At 36.9% G+C, this 18,048-nt stretch overlaps 1 protein-coding gene across 8 annotated transcripts in view; it reads right to left on the reverse strand.

The window, feature by feature from the left end:
• Positions 1 to 18,048, reverse strand: part of DAPK1 (death associated protein kinase 1) — a 232,659-nt gene that overhangs the window by 77,269 nt on the left and 137,342 nt on the right. The window contains exon 1 of one of the 8 annotated variants that reach the window (XM_072596959.1): positions 13,923 to 14,058. The exons of the other annotated variants lie outside the window; for them this stretch is intronic. Coding sequence (XP_072453060.1) covers positions 13,923 to 13,948 — 26 coding nt within the window. The 5' untranslated portion in view covers positions 13,949 to 14,058. Of the gene's footprint in view, positions 1 to 13,922; positions 14,059 to 18,048 lie in introns of those variants that run through there. 8 annotated transcript variants of the gene reach the window in all.

Below are 18,048 nucleotides of genomic sequence, written 5' to 3' on the forward strand. Positions count from 1 at the left end.
ACTTGTGCTTCTGCTCTTTGTTCTGGATTTGATATTTTGCTTAAGAAAAGATTTGATTGATGAAAGGAATGATAAGTAATCCATATAGCATATCTAAAAGTATGTTTAACCTCCTTTATTACTTCCAAAATTGAAAGTAATTTAAATATTGGCATTATCATGTAAATTTTGTGAAGTGCACTTAAGTTATTCATGAGCTTCATTTTAATAAACTCTTGATGCTTACAGTGAAACTACAAAGAGTTTTCTCCCTATTCACTTTCCTGAAAGTCATAGGACAATAAAGGAAAAAGCACAAAGATTTGGATGGAAAGAACCAATTTTGATTAGACTGCTATAGAAAACAATTTTCAAATTATCCCAGATGTGGGAGTCTAGCTTCTGATGAAGAACTCCTGCAAAAATATACAAATAGTTTAAAGATTTATAGCCTAAAAGCAGAGTACAACACTATGTCACCTGAGTGGGGTTAACTCTGGAAAGGCTACATTTTATTTTTTTAAACTAGGTTCCTGGACTTGGAGTCAGAAAGAGTTAGGTTCATTTTCCATCTCAGATACTTACTAGTTGTGTGACCTTGGACAAGGCACTAGCTGTGTAGCCCTGGACAAGTCACTCAGTTCCTTTATCTATAAAACAAAGGGGTTGGCCTTGATGCCTTCTTAAGTTTCTTTCTATCTCTAATTCAATGGTCCTATATTCTATATACGAGCCTTACATTTATCTCAAAATGAGCCACGCTTTCATTCTACTTTTGAATAATAAACATATTTCAACAAAGAGTGCATAGCAGATTACCTATAGCAAAAAAATCAAGACACTGCATATCCTGAAATCACCTATTGGTAGCTAGATATGGCAGATGCACTCAAGTTGCACCTTAAATTCTAATGATAGGGTGATGGGACCTGGACCTAAAAGGAAAATGCCAGTCTCTGAAGGCAACTGAACCTTCCCATAGTGGTATTTCTCCTGTCTGGCATCTGGCCCATCCTAGCCTACCTAGATACTCAATATTCCTTTTAACTGTACTTTCACTATGGCTCTCAGACCCAGCCCCAACCACTTAACTCCTTTCATTGACTGCATCTGTCCCACTCCAGGCCATTTACCATTCCTGAATCCCATCTAGATCCTTTCTCTGTGGTCTCTTGGCCACCCCAGGCTATTTACCACTCTTCAATCCCACCCTGATCTTCTCACAGTCCTTTTCTTTTGTATATAAATACCAACCGCACCCCCATTAAGTTGCAGACTCACTAGGGATCTCTCTCTGTCTACTCCTTTACAATAGCAGATTCTTTTAGAACCTAGCTGGCTTCTATTGGTGTCACAAATAAACCTCCCCACTTTGACTGAAGAAAGGTTTGAGTGGTCGAATTCTTCCTAGGCAGACTCCCTGTACCCTTAAATTTTGGGGTTCCTAATACCCAAACCACAACTTCAAGAAACAAATGAAAGCACAGGCAGCAATAAAGGGGTAGACAATTAGAGATAAATGAATTTTCACTGTTTTCTTTTCAATATGAATTGTGTATTTTCCCACAAAGTTAGATTTCACTAATAGGTTAAAAAGAATCTAAAAGGCACATGGTTGTATTCATCCTTGTTTCTGAGGATCAATGACATCACAATGTTGGGGTAAAACAGTAGATGATGTATTTGTCCTTCATTCTCAGAGGTCCATGACATTAAGATGATGACATGACTTTCAGCTGACTTTGATTTGAGTAAGGGAGGGCTGTGCAAGGTCACCAGCCTTACTTTCTCCTCCACAGCCATCTGGGCCCAGTGGCCTGATATTCATCAGGATGACTGGAGATGGCCCAGGTTGCAATGTGAGACCTTGGCCCTTTCAGGCTAAGGTCCTATAGTATTCTCACTTTGAGTGAGATTCTTTAAGCAGTTGCTCAAGGGGTGACCGCTTTAATCAAAAAACAAATCAAACTGCGAGGAGAAGACCACAGTGACCGAATGCAGTGAGAATTGAATTTCTATTTGGTTCCCTGTTTTGCCCCTGGAAACTTTTCCGATTTTCATGTACAGTTATTTGATTTCCTTTAAAAGTCATAGTTATGGTATGAATGAATGAAAAAGATTTTATCAAGCACTCTTAGGGTGCCAAGGATTGTGCTAAAACCTGGAGAGACAAATACAAAAACAACAAAACAAAACAAATAGTTCCTGCCCACAAGGTGCACAATTTAATGGGAATAACAAAGTCTATGAGGGAGTGGTGGCTAGGGTCTGGGAGGTCACAACCATGGCCAGGGGAGCCACAGGACAGTCAGCTGGAGTGCTCTTTTCCAGAAGCAATGGCAATATTAAATCCATTACTGTTCACTGAAGCAGGATAGAGAGAAACATACAACAAAACACATGACTTGTGGCTCTACCTATAAAAGTGGAAGCTATTACAAATTCACCTCTAAAGGTGAACTGCAAATAAAATTTCTACACTCTATCTACTTCATTAACACTTGCTATGAATACTGAATATTTAATCTGGAAGGGACAGCTCCAGGCATTCTGCATTAGCATTTTCTGCCTAATGCCTCATGTGCCAACTCGGAATTCTTCAAAAGTATTAAAATTAGCTTTGCAGCATACAAAAATAATACCATACAGGGCATGTAAAATGTTAACTGGTTAATTTACCTGTCATCTTACCCTAAGAAACTTAAAGCTAGAAAACTCATGGTAATCATTCATATTTAGATAATATTGGCATAAGCTTTACCAGGTGAAGTTCTAATAATATTTTTACTTACATTTTATAGAAGAGGGAAACTGAGGTTCAAAAAGTTATTTTCCAAAGGTAGAGCAGAGACTAAACTCTGTGTCTTTTGATTTATTCTGCTATGCAATGATAAAAGAGAAAATAATATTTTCATAAGATCCAGATATACTTAAAGCCTGAGCTTTCCCTTAATCAAGTTCTGATTCCTCTTTCCCAGACAATAGGTTTGCCCAAAATAACATCTCTTTAAAACTCATCTCTCCCTCTAAGCTGCAAATTCAGTTTCATCACAGCTTGAATAGTTTTTGGATATTCTCTTGCTAAAAAGGTTGAACAGGAATCCTGACACACAAAATTCTATAAATAAATATTTGATTAGATTTTTTAAGCTTTAGTGATCCATTTTGTTTTTACATTACAAACGTTTATGCTTTACCTCCACCCTATGAGAGCTCTCATAACAAAGTAAAACAATTAAGTAAAATATAGTGACTTTATTTGAAAGTACTGCAATAGTTCACACCTGTGGCTTGCCTCAATCTTTCATTTTTAAGTGTTTTTCATTTTAATTTTTAAGTGTTTTAAGTGTTCAACTGAAGTCTATTTTCTCTCCATCCTACTCCCTTATACCACTGACAAAAAGGAAAAGAAAAAAAGTCCTTTTAACAAATATGCATAGTCAAGCAAAACAAATTCCTTCACTGGCTCTTTATAAATAGATCTACGTTTCTGTGCATGAGGTGTGCACCCTAAATCTACCACCTCTCCAACAGGGAATCGATAGCAAGATTCATGCCAGTCCTCTGGAGTCATGGATGCTCCTTATGTTGATCACAGCTCTCATAGCTTTCAAAGTTGTTTGTCTTTATAGCGCTGTCATTACTGCATAAATTGTTAGCTTGGTTCTGTTCATTTAATTCTTCATCTTTCATGAGATTTAGATTTAAAAGCATTCATAATTCTAATGGTGGAGGAGGTGCATTTATGACAGGCTGGAAGGAGAATTCTCCTTAGCTAAGATACTAATGTGGATTCATAGAATCTGAGAGAGATCTCAGAGACCACATTGTCTGAAATACAAATTACCTCTACTATAATTGAAATGTGAATTCCCTCAGCAACATCCTAGCATATGGTCATGGCATGAAAAAGGTTATTAAACCTACCTGATATTTGGTGTGCAAAAGGACGTCTAAAAATTGGAGATGTTTCTCCATTCAAAAACTCCTTGTCTAAACAATATTCTAGAAGCAGGGACCTATAAAATTGAATAAAACTAATATTTTTAGAGAAAATTAAAATACTTTCGAAGTCAGTCCTTAGGCAGCAAGATGGCCCAGTAGATAGAATGCTGACCTTGGAGTTAGGAAGACTTACCTTCCTGAGTTCAAATTTGGCCTTAGATATTTTGGAGCTGTGTGATACTGGGCAAGTCACTTAACCCTGGTTGCCCCAGTTTCCTCATCTTGTAAAATGAGCTAGAGAAGGAAACGGCAAACCACTCTAGTATCTTTGCCAAGAATACCGCAAATGGGGTCACACGGAGTCAGACACAACTAAAAATGACTGAACAACAACACAATTCATTCACTGGCTGGAAAGCTGAACAAGCTTCACTTCTTAAACACGTCTGAGCTCACTTAGACTAGTCAAAGGAAAGAAGGTGATTGAGCTTCTACAGAAAAACCTACAGTCATAGTCTCAAAGCTTATTCAACAGTCCATGGCAGGGACCAGTAGTGACAGGCAAAGTGTAATGGGATATTGTGATACTATGCTCTGAAGTAAAAGAGGATTTAAAGAATATTGTTCTCCCTGATTATCATTACCATACCTCCAATACCACTATATTCTTGAGTAAAGGTATTAGATAACTCTGGAATTCAGACTATAGTCTAGCTGACTTCTTTTTAATCCAGATTCCTAAGGATGTTTGTATCAGGTCTTCCCTTGATAATGCATGAATAAATAGACATAGGTTTTTTAAAAATAATATCTGAAGTACAATGAGGAGAATTCCAGATCTTATGAGATCTTAGTAGAAGAAACAGCTTGCATATGGATAGCATTAATTCCTTAACAAAACTTAAAATTATTCTACTGAACAAAATGTAATTAACAATTGAAAAATCTCTCCTCATTGTGAGGATATATATATATATGTATATAAAACAGTCATTTATTGGAAAAAGGTAAACTTTGCCATTTTTTCACGATTTATCATGTACTTCTGAATAGTTTGTGTAGTTGGCTTTTATAACCTACAGGAGATTAGACTGTGAGCTCCTTGAAGGAAGGGACTATCTTTTCCTTCTTTTTGTATCCCCAGACCTTAGCACAGTGCCTGCCACTCAGTGGGTATTTAATAAATGCTTATTGACTGACTGAGAAAGTCTCAATATAGACCTTATAAATGATTAACTGAAAAAAAAATCCCATCAACATCATCATCTTCATTCTTCTAATGAAATGATGTTCTAAAACAGTGGAGAAAAACTCAAATAGAAACAGTGGGCTACAAAACCATACATAAGGATTCCTGCAGGTCACATACTGACTTTAAAAATTACATATCAACATTATGTTCTACTATATTTTTATTTTTTTGGTTAACTATTTCCCAATTATAGTTTAGTTTGGGGGCCACACCTAAGAGGGCTAGGTGCCCATTTGACACCTGTGCTCTAAACAGATGTCTATTCCTATCCCTATGATATAAAGAGAACATGAGAAAGGCTTTCAGTATGTTGTTGGGTGAATCCCTCCTGAAAAATTTGCAGAAAGACATAAACAAGAGTCACACAGAAGGGTAACCGTCAATGGGTTGTGATTTGAATCACTGGATGCACAGTGCTGTTAGGTTATAGCAGAAGATGGGCAGGGATATAAAGGACAGAAGAAGAATGTATACAAATATATCTATAGCGGCATCCTTCGAAGTAGTAGAGAACTGGCTGGAAAGTAGGTGCCCATCAACTCTGGAAAAATAAAGCAAATGTTGGTATTTCAATATTGAATATTGTGTTATTCATACAAATTTGAGAATATTCATGTGAAATGATGCAAAATGAAATAAGAATGATCAGAACAATTTAACAATACCATCTCAAGAAAAATAACACCAAAAGAATTTAGAATTCTAATCAATTCACTGATCAATGGTGTTTTCAGAGGGCTGATAATGACATATCTTTACCAATTCTCAGCAGAGAGATGAATTGTTGAAAATAAGGCACACATTTTTCAGACAGTTCAATGGGCTGCTTCATTTTCCTTGACTATAATTGTTTGTTATAAGGAAGGCTTTTCTTTGGGGTGGTAAAGAGAGTTATGGGGAAGTGACAGTGACTTTAAAAAGTGAATCAATAAAACATTCAAAAATAAAAAAATACTCAAGAGACATTCGCCTCCAATATTTTGAATTAAAAAAAACTATTAAAAAAATACTAAACACTGTAGAAATCAAAGCAAAATAAACTCGATCCATCAACAAAGGAAAAGAAAAAACAGAAAATAAGTAAATTTTAAAAAATTTCTAGCAAGTACCCTAGTTATTTTCCCCCAAATTATCTCCCTGAGGTCAAAAGCCATGACTTGGAAGAGAATGGTGCTGGAGTAAAAGAAGTCCACCAAAAGGGGTTTTCTGATTAGCAGTGACTCAGTGTTTCAACAATCACTATTCCCCAGAATTTCAAGCTATATGATGATGTAGTTTAAAAAAATTAAAAAATACACATATAACTAAAAAATCTCACAAATGCAAAATGGAAAAGAACTGTATGTATGGTTTAACAAGAAGTAGTGTTCAAGACAAGCATGGCATCATGGCAGTGCTGTCAGCATAAAGGTATGTAAACAGGAATGCAAAGAGCCAGAAGTCTGAGGTAAAGCTTTGGCTGTAGCACACAGCAGTCAGACTCTTCCAGAGAGCTGCGTTTCATTCAGGTTTCATACTTTTAAGATAACTGTAGAGAATTCTGAGATATTTCTGAGAAGTATCCAAAGTATTCCAAAGAAACTGATGATTATGAGACCTGAGCTAGCTCTATGTGGTAAGAAATAGGGATTATTTAGACTAAAGAAAAACAGATAAATGGACTATTCTTTGGTGGGAAAATCTGAATTCATATACCATATGCGTTTCTAGAATGTACAGAACATACTTCTATTTATGCTAACAAAAACCAGAGTGATTCTCTTTTATTTGGGATAATAAGCAAGGAAGGAGAATATATGTCTTCTTGAAGCTTCAGGAATTTTTAAAATCACAAATATTGATTGAACACCTCTTATTACAAAGATTAAAAAAAAGAGGAAATTACTATACAGTAAAGACATAGAAGGGCTTGAGAAGCAATGAAGAATTAGCAGAACAGAGAGAAGTAGGTAGAGGGTGTGGCAGTACTGGTGAGGATAAACAGTTTTAGAAGAAATAAGACAAATGGAGCGACGGAAGAATAGGAAGTTATGATCAGAGAGAGGAATGAAAACTAAGAAAAATGTTCCATGGGCTAGTGCTTAGGAAACATTAGCTCACAGAAGGCAGCTAACAGTGAAAAAGCTGTCTTTATTAAATATCTTTCTGGAAATGAAATGGATGGAAAAACAAAAGGTGAGTATAAGAATCAGATTAAAGAATAAAGCAAAATCTTGAAATCATGTTGTAATCATTACAATATAATAATTATCCTTTAAGTTGAGGTGAAATCTCACAATGCTTTCTAGACTATAGTAATTAGTTATATGGGGTACAACCTCTGATGGGCCAACAAAGACAAAAACTTTTATTACACATGGTAGTGGGCCCATGGGATGTTCTTGACCTACCTACTAATAACAAGGAGAACAAAGAAGTCAAAATGCTAGACCAGCACAGCACAGGCCCCGCTTTTTTATTCTAATGCCTCAGTCTAAGCTTTTGTGATCCATAGTGACAAGGAGGCCATGTGAAAGTGGGGCAAAAGGAGAAGCTCTACTGGCCAGACATTGCTTCAGACTTGGTAATTATATTTGGCAATAAAACAAAAGACAAGAAGAACGTAAACCAAGCCGAACACCACTGGGGATGGAGTTTCTCTCTAAAATCAGTCTGTCTAGTTGAGATGATAACAATGAAAGGTTATTATCCTGGGTAAATACACAGACGTACACATGTATTCCTACTCCTCTGCATTCATTTAACTTTCTCTGATTATCCAGCCAAGTGAGCTAAAATGAAAGCAGTTGATTGTTATTCATGACCTGGAAATCCCAGAGTATGGAAGACAAAGATTCATTTCTACCATTTGCCCATCAGATATATGAGCACCAATCAATCCAGAAGAGGAATTTTTATCTATCCAGAAAGCCCCAGGTCCACATTCTCCTCTTCTAGTGTCTCTTTTAAGATCTAGAAAATTTAACGTAAAATAAAATCTTCTAAATGTTACATAGACAAGCTCTTTTGCTTTTGACCCTTTCATAATCTGACCCAATAGCTGATCTTTCTAAAACCTTTTCTCACCTTGCATTTTTTCCCCAATCTATGATTACTGGGCTCACCCCAGAACCTCACCCTGAAGGATCAAGAGGCAGGAGGGTTATAAAATATAATATAAATATATAATATATAATCATTTTTGTCTCATAGGTGGCACACTCCACACAACTCTAGGCTTGCATTCAGAAAAACTTGAGTTTAAATATGACGTCAGGCACTTAGTTGCAGTGTGACTAGCTAGTGATTTAACCTGTCTGCTTCAGTTTCCTGAACTGTAAAATAGAGATAGTAATAGAGACTACTTTAGAGGCTGTTGTGAGGATCAAATGATAAAGCACTTTGTAACCTTAAAGTATTTACATAAATGCTAGTGTCAACATCCTCACCATCACCCCACTATGACCAATATTATTATTTTCTAGGAGTTTGGATGAGAAAGGAAAATGAGTTATAGGATGACAATATGAGGATAGATAGATCCAGTGCAGGTTTTTTAAGAAAGGGGGGCATTTTTTTGAAGGTAGGAACCAGTAGATGGGAAGAGTGTTGAAGTTGAAGATTAGTGAAGAAAGAGATGATTCAAGTGGGCATTCTGCTGCAGAAGATGGGAAGGGATGGTATTAAAGCCACACAGAGAGGGGAGTTAGCCATGGTAAGAAGGGCTGCCTCACTGTTAGGCACTAGGGGAAAGAGAGAAGAGGAAGGGGTTGTTTGAAATTAAAGAGGTGCAGTCAAAAAGGAGCTAATGACAATTTTTGCAGTAAAGCAAGAGGCAAGGCCTTCAGCTGAGAGGGACTAGTGAGAGGCTTGAGGACAGAAGAGAAAAGTTTAGAATAGCTTCTGTGGGGAGAGAGATAAGGAATTAATTAGGGAGGAATAAAGATTGCTTTGCTGACTTAAAATTGGAAAACATAAATTTCTAGTATACTCTGTGGTGTAATTTCATCAAGCTCTGTTAAGCAGCTCACTAGTAGGAACAGAGGAAGATGGTGGGAGTAATAGAAGACTGAGTTTTGGCAAGGGATAAATGGAAATAGGACTAAGAAGTGAGGGACCTGCAAATAGATTATGGCATAGAGTTGAATTGATTAACTAAAGGGTCAAGATTGGGTGGGGAGCAAAGTGAAGTCAGAGCATGACTGAGAAAGTATGGAGGAGTAAAGGAATTGGACATCTCTATGAGAGGGAATGAGCAGCTAGGTGACATAGTGGATAGAGCACTGGCCTTGGAGTCAGGAGGATCTGAGGTCAAATCCAGCCTCAGACATGTACTAGCTGGGGTTACCATCTCTGAGGGAGGGAGGAGAGAGGGACAGAGAGTGTGTGAGAGAAAAGAAAAGAAAGGGAAATGACCTGGGTACATCTACATGACAACTACCATATTTAGATAAAGCATAATGGATTATAGATCTAGACCCATAAGGTCCCAATAAGATACCACCCCAATTGGGGGCACTGGAATGATGGGGAGTAATGAGGTAGTAGCCTCAGGTGCAAGTGGGGAGGGTATTGAATAAAAATAAGGAGATGGCAGAAGAAAAGAAGAAAAATTTGAAAAACCATTCACACATTTCATCTGTAGTGTAACAGAATTAAAGTCACAGTGATTACATTATTTTCCAAATAAACACACAAAATGCAAGTTATAACCTATTAATGATCAAGTCCACTGACAGGTCTTAACAGATAAGTGTTGGGAGGTGGGCATGTCCCACATCATCAGGGAGTCCAGTATGCACTGGGAAGAATATGAGTATGCAATGATGTAATATTGCATCATCAAAATTTCTATGTAGGAAAAAAAACTCCACACATTTACAATAAATTATTAAAAGATGCATCATTTAAAAATAAGCATTTTATATATTTTTTTAAATTATGCAAATTAAAAAAGTTACAGGGCTAAAAAAAAAAAGGTAGAATTCAGGGTGGAGGGCCCTGAATAAATTTATTTTTGAAAAGGGGGCAGTACACCAAATAAGTTTGGAAACCTCTGGAGAGGGAGAAGGGACCTCAGAAGCTATCTTAGTACAACCTTTACAGATGAAAAGACACAGGTCCATCAGGGTAACTTACCCAAAGTCAAACCAGTAGTAATCATCAGAGGAAGAGCCATTTCTCTTTCTAAATGAAAAATTTCTAAATGACTATATTAGAGAGGCAAAGACTGAAGAGAAATCATTTAACATGGAATCTCATGGTGTTCAAAGGCATGAAGAAAATAAAATTAATCCTTTGGGAGGCAAGTCTGGTGAGTAGAAAAAGAATCCCAATTCAAGTTGAATTACAGCAGGGTACTAATATGATCTAACAGGTCTATGGAGACTCTTCTTATTGGAGAGTCAGTTTTAAAAATTATTTCTTGCTTCCAACTGAGCCACTCTCAGGTATTTCCAATATTCTGCCTCTCTTTATAAGTGTCTTTATGAAGGATGACATTTGAGCAATAATACTGTTTGTGAAGTACCTTCAGGTCTAGGAAAAAAGGGGGAAAATGCTGTCTTGACTTGAAGAAAAGATAACTTTCATTTGAAAGCAGAAATGCTTATCCTTTATTCATTTCAAATTCTTGCCTTCTCCCCCAAAATATCAGATGTCATGACATGAAAAACATATTGCTACTCACTCCTAATAAGCAGGACCAGGTGAGTCTTCCAGCCATTTAAGAAACTTGAGTTCCAATAATATTTGTGAGCATTGATACAGCATCTGCTTATAGTATTTCATTTGATCTTAACACTAACCCTTGGAGATAAATACTATTATTATCCCCCTTTTACAGAAGATGAACATGAGGCAAAGTGAGATTAAGTCACATGCTTAGGGTCACATAGTAAGTGCCTGAGGCAGGATTCAAATTCAAGTCTTTCTGATTCCAAGTTCAGCAGCTCATCACTTTTTCACTTATCCACTTCTTCCTTTTCATATCTAACACGTTGTGGTACCACTTTTCTGTCATGGAAGAAAATGATACTGACATTTGTGTAAAGGGAGATGACATGTACTTTTACGTGTTGGGATCATTGATGTTTTTCCATTTGCATTCTAGTGATTTTTGGTAATATTCAAACAACCTGAAACCTCAGTAGATAAAAAAAGGGATGAGGAAAGGCTCATTTAGTTACTATGCCAAAAAAAAAAAAAGGGGGGGGGGGACGACTTAATCAACGACCTGAAGATGTGCTTCTCAAAATAGTTCCTGCAATGATGTAGTGGTGGCAGTAAAAGAAGCTTTGAGAGTATAGAAGTAGAGTGAAGTAGGGTGCCATGATGATGGCACCTCATCTACTGCAGCTGACAGAGTCACTCTGTTTTCCATCTTGCCACTGGCAGAAGTACTTCCAGACTTCACTCCTACTACCTTCCCAAGATAATGTACAATCACTGAAATTCTTCCCAGAAATAGAGAGTTCCCATATTATTGAGAAGAAAAAGAAAGAATATGGCATGTTTTAGTTTCATTGAAATCACCTTTGTTGGCATTGATGGGGTGTCATAGTAGTAAGGCAGGTGGGTTCCAAAATGGAACAAGAAATCTCAATATTAGACACAACAATACAATAGGGGATACTGTTGCTTTGTCCTTTATTTTCAAAGATCAGTGACTTACTTACAGTGGCTTTAAGTGAGGGAGAGTTGCACAAAGCAGTTGACTCACTCTCTATTCTAGAGTTATCAAAGTCCAGTGGCAAGACAAAAGTCAAGATGACTGGTGATGGTTCAGGGTACAGTGGATAATCTTGGCATCTCTGATATCTAACAAAGCTCTAAGTTCTCCTCAACACCTTCATGACTTCAGCTGCCTTCATGGTTACTGGAAAAAACTGTTCTCATTCACTCAATTCATTGGGGAAAATCTTCCCATACTTGGGGTAACACCTTCCCTACCCCTCCCCAACTCACTGACTCAACCTGGTTTAGCCTGTCTACTGAAATAACTTACCAGGGTATAGCCACTGTATATGCTAAAGCTTCACAGGTGAGAGCTGGGTGAATCAGGTAGAAATCAAAGGTTGAAAGCAACCTTGAAAAGGATTTGGCAGCCTTCATTCCAGAGGAAGCAGTCTTCACTGTACACCCTTACAACCCTCATGGGGATTGCCATAAAGCAGTCCATACCCATACTGACTGTTGGAGCTGAAGCAGTCATGCAATGGAAATCACTGAAAGGATGGGTTGGAGAAAGAAGCATGGACGAATCATAGAGTTCTGAAACTCACATGTTAAAAATCTGTTGTATACTTAGAGGTCAAGGCAAAGTGCACCTGGTGGTAATCCAGAGTATTGTGTACCAATCTCTTTTTCTGTTCTGCTTTGCTGTGGAAATGCATACTGTGTTTGGTGTTGGTTGGGGTGAGAAAAAGAAAACAAAATGGGGGGAAAAGCGAATTGAGGGGGTCTATTCAGGTAGAGCTGGGAGGAGAGGAGGAAACACATAACAAGGTAGGGTGAAGGAAGTCTTTGTATGGGCAAGAATGTTGATAGTTAAGAGAATTTTGTTTCTCCTAATGGTCTTATCCTAGGAAAGCTGAGCTTTCAAATTTCAAAATGGCTAAGAACATAATGGGAGAAATATTAATTGTGTGCTTCTTCAGGTAATGAGGGTGGGTATCACAACATTATACAGTTCAAAAAGACTTGGCCTAGGACAATGTTCCATGAATGAATGTGTGGAGTCCCTGAGGATGGTTCAGAATTCCAAAAAGGTGTTTTTGGTGGTAGCATCAAATGATGGGCTACAATAAACCTTGATAACACGGCCTTTTTCAGAGATATATTTTTTAGCAAGGCCTTGACAGAATCCAAAAACATGATGGCTATATTTAACTTGTATAGAGAACATTTCAAGCCAAAAATTCAGAATTTATATAGGCTAAAAATTATGGACTCATGTTCTCAATAGCATCAAAAGAGAGAATTACAGGAACTTCCAGTAGTCATAAATGTTCTTGTTCCATGTATCAGACAAACAAAACCACTTAAGTCAACACAAATATCCACTTTACCAATCTCAAAGAACCACTTTTAAGTTGAATAGTCAAGGAATGAAGAACTAGGTGGAGACATATATAGAGTTTTATTTCCCAGGACAATGCCTGAATAGACAATATTGTGAAATACTGAAACTATTGCTAAGGGCACTTTTTCTCCTTGTTAAAGATGAGATATTTAACACAGAGGCTGCCAAGTATAACCATAATAGTCCCTGAAATTACACTTGTGAATAAAAATGTAAGAAAGGTCAGAGGGCTTAATGAACTGGTCTTAGTAGTATTTGTGAGAAACTAATCATTTTTTTGTGTGTGGATCTTACAGACAGCAAGTCAAATCTACATAAAGAGCAAAGTTGGTTTGGGTACTGGCATTAAGGACATCTCATCTTGTTTTCTGTAATGATGAAGTGAAACAGAGATGCACTAAATACTTCAAAAATCCCGAGGTCATCATAGGATCACAGATTTAGAGAAGATGGAGAGCCCTTAGAAGCAATATAATCCACCTCTCTCAGGTCCAGAGAAGATAAAGAGTGTGTGGAAGGTCATATGAGGGCCAACTATCTTAACTATTACTGACATCACCTACAATTCTTGTTTTTAGCTTCTGATAGGGTTTAGTCTAAAAACAAGTCATTTTCCTGCTATGTTTTTATATTTCATGAACCGTGTACTTCTGCACAGCTGTATAAAATGAGGGCTTTTTGTACCTGAGAGAAGCAAGATGTGAATTCATCTTCTACAGAATCACTGGAAGTATATTCAGGACAACTTCTGTAGCTCAAAGGGTAACAGGGATATTTACTTCATCCTGTTCCCATAGAGTTTTTATAGTTTTAATTTTTTCTGGAAGAAAAAATTGTTATACAATTCATTCCATGAAGTTTGTTGAACATGAATATTTGTTATGGTGACATCATTATTTCTAAAATGATTTGACTGACATACAACTTTCAGGAATACCTCACATAAAATGCATAATTTCACAGTCATTTGGGTGATGCAAACATAAAAAAAAATACTCAAAGTACAATTCTCTCAAGTTCTAATATAGCATTAGAAATTACAAATTTATAAAGTACTCCAAGCAAGTTAGATTGATAGTAGGAAAGTCAGATCATTAATATGTTTATTTCCATATTAGAATTTATAAATCTACAAATATGTAACCTTCCACTCATCTCCCTAGGAGGGAAGGCCTAAAAGGAAGGCCCATTTAGTACAAGCACAGATACTCTCAAATAAAAGCTATATATGTATATAGAAAAAATGTAGTTCATATTTTTTTAATGGCTCCATATTATACCTGGGTAGAGTGTGGAGAATAGTCTGTAATGATGCTTTAGTTCCAAATACTTTACCTGTTGAATATTCAAGGATATTTTGGAGTTTATATTTGCAAAATCTGTCATCTATTGGTTTATAAAAGATACCAAGCTTCTGGTATATAATTCTAGCTACCACATAGTTTCTTTCAAGATAGCCAGTAGATGCTACATTTTTGCAATATGCCATCTGTTGTACCCTTTCCAACATTTCATTTTATAATCTGCTTTGATCAGGCGGGATTCCTTGAAGATAACCTTACTATAACATCTGTCAGCAGTGATGGTGAATCACTATCATAAACATCTCTGTTTTAAAAATAAATCTTTGTCAATATATTGTTGGTTAAGTGCATGTGAATATGGCCCATGGAGTGCCCTTTGAAACTGCTCTTGGATCTTTCCCCTTTCAAGGCTCCATCTGGAGACAAATGACTTTCAATTCCACTTGAAAAAACCAGAAGTATTATTGGTTGTCAATCTTTTCTATCACTCTGTGAAGTGAGAAAAAATTTATACTAAGATTATCCTATGAATTTTTAACCTATTTATCACGTGTAATGAGAATATCTATCAATCTGCTTCCTTCTTTTTGATGAGGGCATGGTAGTCTTTTCACAGCTTCCTTGGGGTGGTGATCCCTGTTTCGTTAACACTGTTAAGAATAGGATCATCCAGGAAAGATAGCAACATGAAAGGTATTAGATGAGTCCAGGTCTTCTACAAAAACCCCAACAAAGATCTAAAGAAATAACATATGGAGCAATACCTGAGAGAACATGAAAAATGCCAATAAGATGTAAATCAAAACAACTCTGAGGTACCACATCACACCTATCAGATTGGCAAACATGACAAAACAGGAAAATGATAAATGTTGGAGATGTGGGAAAGTTGGAACACTAATTCATTGTTGGTGGAGCTGTGAATTGATTTGATCCCTCTGGAAAACCATTTGGAACTATGCCCAAAGGGCTATAAAACCGTGCATACCCTTTGACCCAGTAACACCCCTTCAAGGGTTGTATCCCAAAGAGATTAGAAAAATGGGAAAAGAACCCACATATACAAAAATATTTATAGCAGCTCTTTTTGTAGTGACCAGGAACTGGAAATTGAGGAGATGCCCATCAACTGGGGAATGGCTGAACAAGTTGCAGTATATGACTGTAAAGGAATACTATTGTGCTATAAGAAATAATGAATAGGTGAACTTCAGAAAAACCTGGAAAGACTTCTATGAACTGATGCTGAATGAAGTGAGCAGCACTAGGAGAACACTGTACACAGTAATGGCCACAGTGTGCTATGACTGACTTTGATAGACTTAGCCCTTCCCAGCAATGCAAGAACCCAAAACAATTCCAAAGGAAGAGGGAGGGGCAGAAAATTTAAAACTTATGGAAATGAATGTTGAAAACTAAAAAGAAATAAACTAACTTTTTTTAAAAAAAGAGCCTCTCTCTAGACCAGAATTGCCAGAAGTCTGCCAAAAGTTTCTGGCTATTCAACAGAAGAGATAGTAAGGGCCCATATGAGGAATTAAGGGCCCATATGAGCTCCTATCAACTGGGCCTGAATCCAGTAAGATCTAGGCCCTGCTCTGTAAGAGCAGCCATCGGGGATAGAGTTAGTTCATGGTAGGCCAATGCACAGTGAAAAGGTTCCCAGGGCACTTCAAGAGACTGAAAGCGAGCGCTCCTGTGCAAGCCAAAGAAGAAAACAAAGAAAATTCAGTGTGCCTCACGTGATGGGGCTAGTCAGTGAGCCCTTAAGACAATGCTGCCATGGCAGAAAAGAGAATTAGTGCTGTGTCTACATGCCTGTGCAACAGCGCAGCTTCCAAGAGGGTTCGCCTCCAATACCCTCATCTCCAATATTTTAGTGGGGACCTTCAGAATCACAACAGGGGATGGATAAGGAGAAGGGGGCAGAGTTAGCCATGACCAAGGGTAGAACCTAGGTTGGGCTACCACAAAGAGCAAAAGAGGAAACCATAAATTGTGGCAAAAGGTTCAAACTAGTTCAATTCATTCCATCCAGAACAGCAATAGCAGAACAGAGAGAGGGGAGCTGATCAAATGGCTCCTGCCTATCTCATCTAAGTCATTAGGAGGGGGCAGAGCCTGGCCCTGAGACAAAATCTTATGGCAAAAACTCAAAATAAAGATGAGAACTCTGAATATACTGAAGAAGTCACAGTGTGAAGAAAGACCTAAAAGGTAAACCCGGAAGAGATTAACTCCACAATAAGTATAAGGAGACAGAGAAAAGAAAGGCTGGGCCACAAGGACTCTAAGAGAAGCTGAAGGAAATAAAGGAAAAGGTAAAAATTGAAAATAGAAATGAAATTACCATTCTTTAAAGAAAAATGTTTAGTAGAATGAATAGCTTAGAATAGGAAGAAGACCTTAGCCAAATAATGAACTCCTTAAAAAATAGGATGGGGATAAAGAATTTAATGATTCCACAAAATAACAAGAAATATTAGAACAAAGTAAAAAGACTAAAAAAATTAAAATATGTAGAGTATCTATTATCAAAAACAAATGACTTGGAAAACATGACTGTACACTCTGCAAAACATAAGACAAAAAAAAGCTAGATATAATAGTTTAAGAATTCATAAAAAGAAAATTCTAGATATCATCTAGAATCACAGGGTAAGGTGAAAATAGAAAGAATTCAACATTCACTTTCAAAAATAAAACTAAAACATCCAGCTAATATCCACAAGATTTAGGTCAAAGACAAAAATAATGCAAGCAGTCAAAAAAGAAAGAAGACCCAGAACCACCAAAAGTACCAAGAAACCACAGTCAGAACTTTGTTAAAACTATCACAAAGCAACAGAAATCTTGACATGATATTTAGAAAGGTAATATATTTTTAAAAGAGGGGGACATGTAACCACAAATAACTCATGCTACATAATATACAATCCTCTACAGGGAAAAAATGGACCTTTATAGAAGACTTTTAAGCATTCCTAGGGAAAAAAAAGACCAGACACAGGAAAACTAAATATAGGAGACAAGAGAGGAATGGAAAAGAACAACATCTGTATAGTGTTGCCTATGTTCTAGAGACTGTATTCGGGGATTTTCAGAAATATTACTTCCTTTAATCCTGACAATAACCCTGCAAGATAGATGCCTGTATAAAACTTGAATTCATATTGTTCAAAATTATGAGTATATAAAATAATTATATTCATTTTATCTCTAAAAATATGAAGTATGAATTTGAATAATGCAAGCACTTCAGGCAATTTATTATTTGCACTAACCCTCAGACCAAATTATATACAAAGAAGACAGGGAGGGAGATGGGCATGAAATGAGCCTCACTCTTTTTTAAAACAGGAAAAGGATGGTTGGATACACCCACATACACATACACACAAAGAATCTGTGGAAGGAATACATTAAATTCAATAAGGATAAAGTAGGTGGGGACAAGACTCCTATCAACAGGAAGAAGAAACAACAGGATTTAAGATAAAGAGGGT

This window comes from Notamacropus eugenii, chromosome 3, assembly GCF_028372415.1.
Source record: "Notamacropus eugenii isolate mMacEug1 chromosome 3, mMacEug1.pri_v2, whole genome shotgun sequence".
NCBI classification, from domain to species: Eukaryota; Metazoa; Chordata; class Mammalia; order Diprotodontia; family Macropodidae; genus Notamacropus; species Notamacropus eugenii.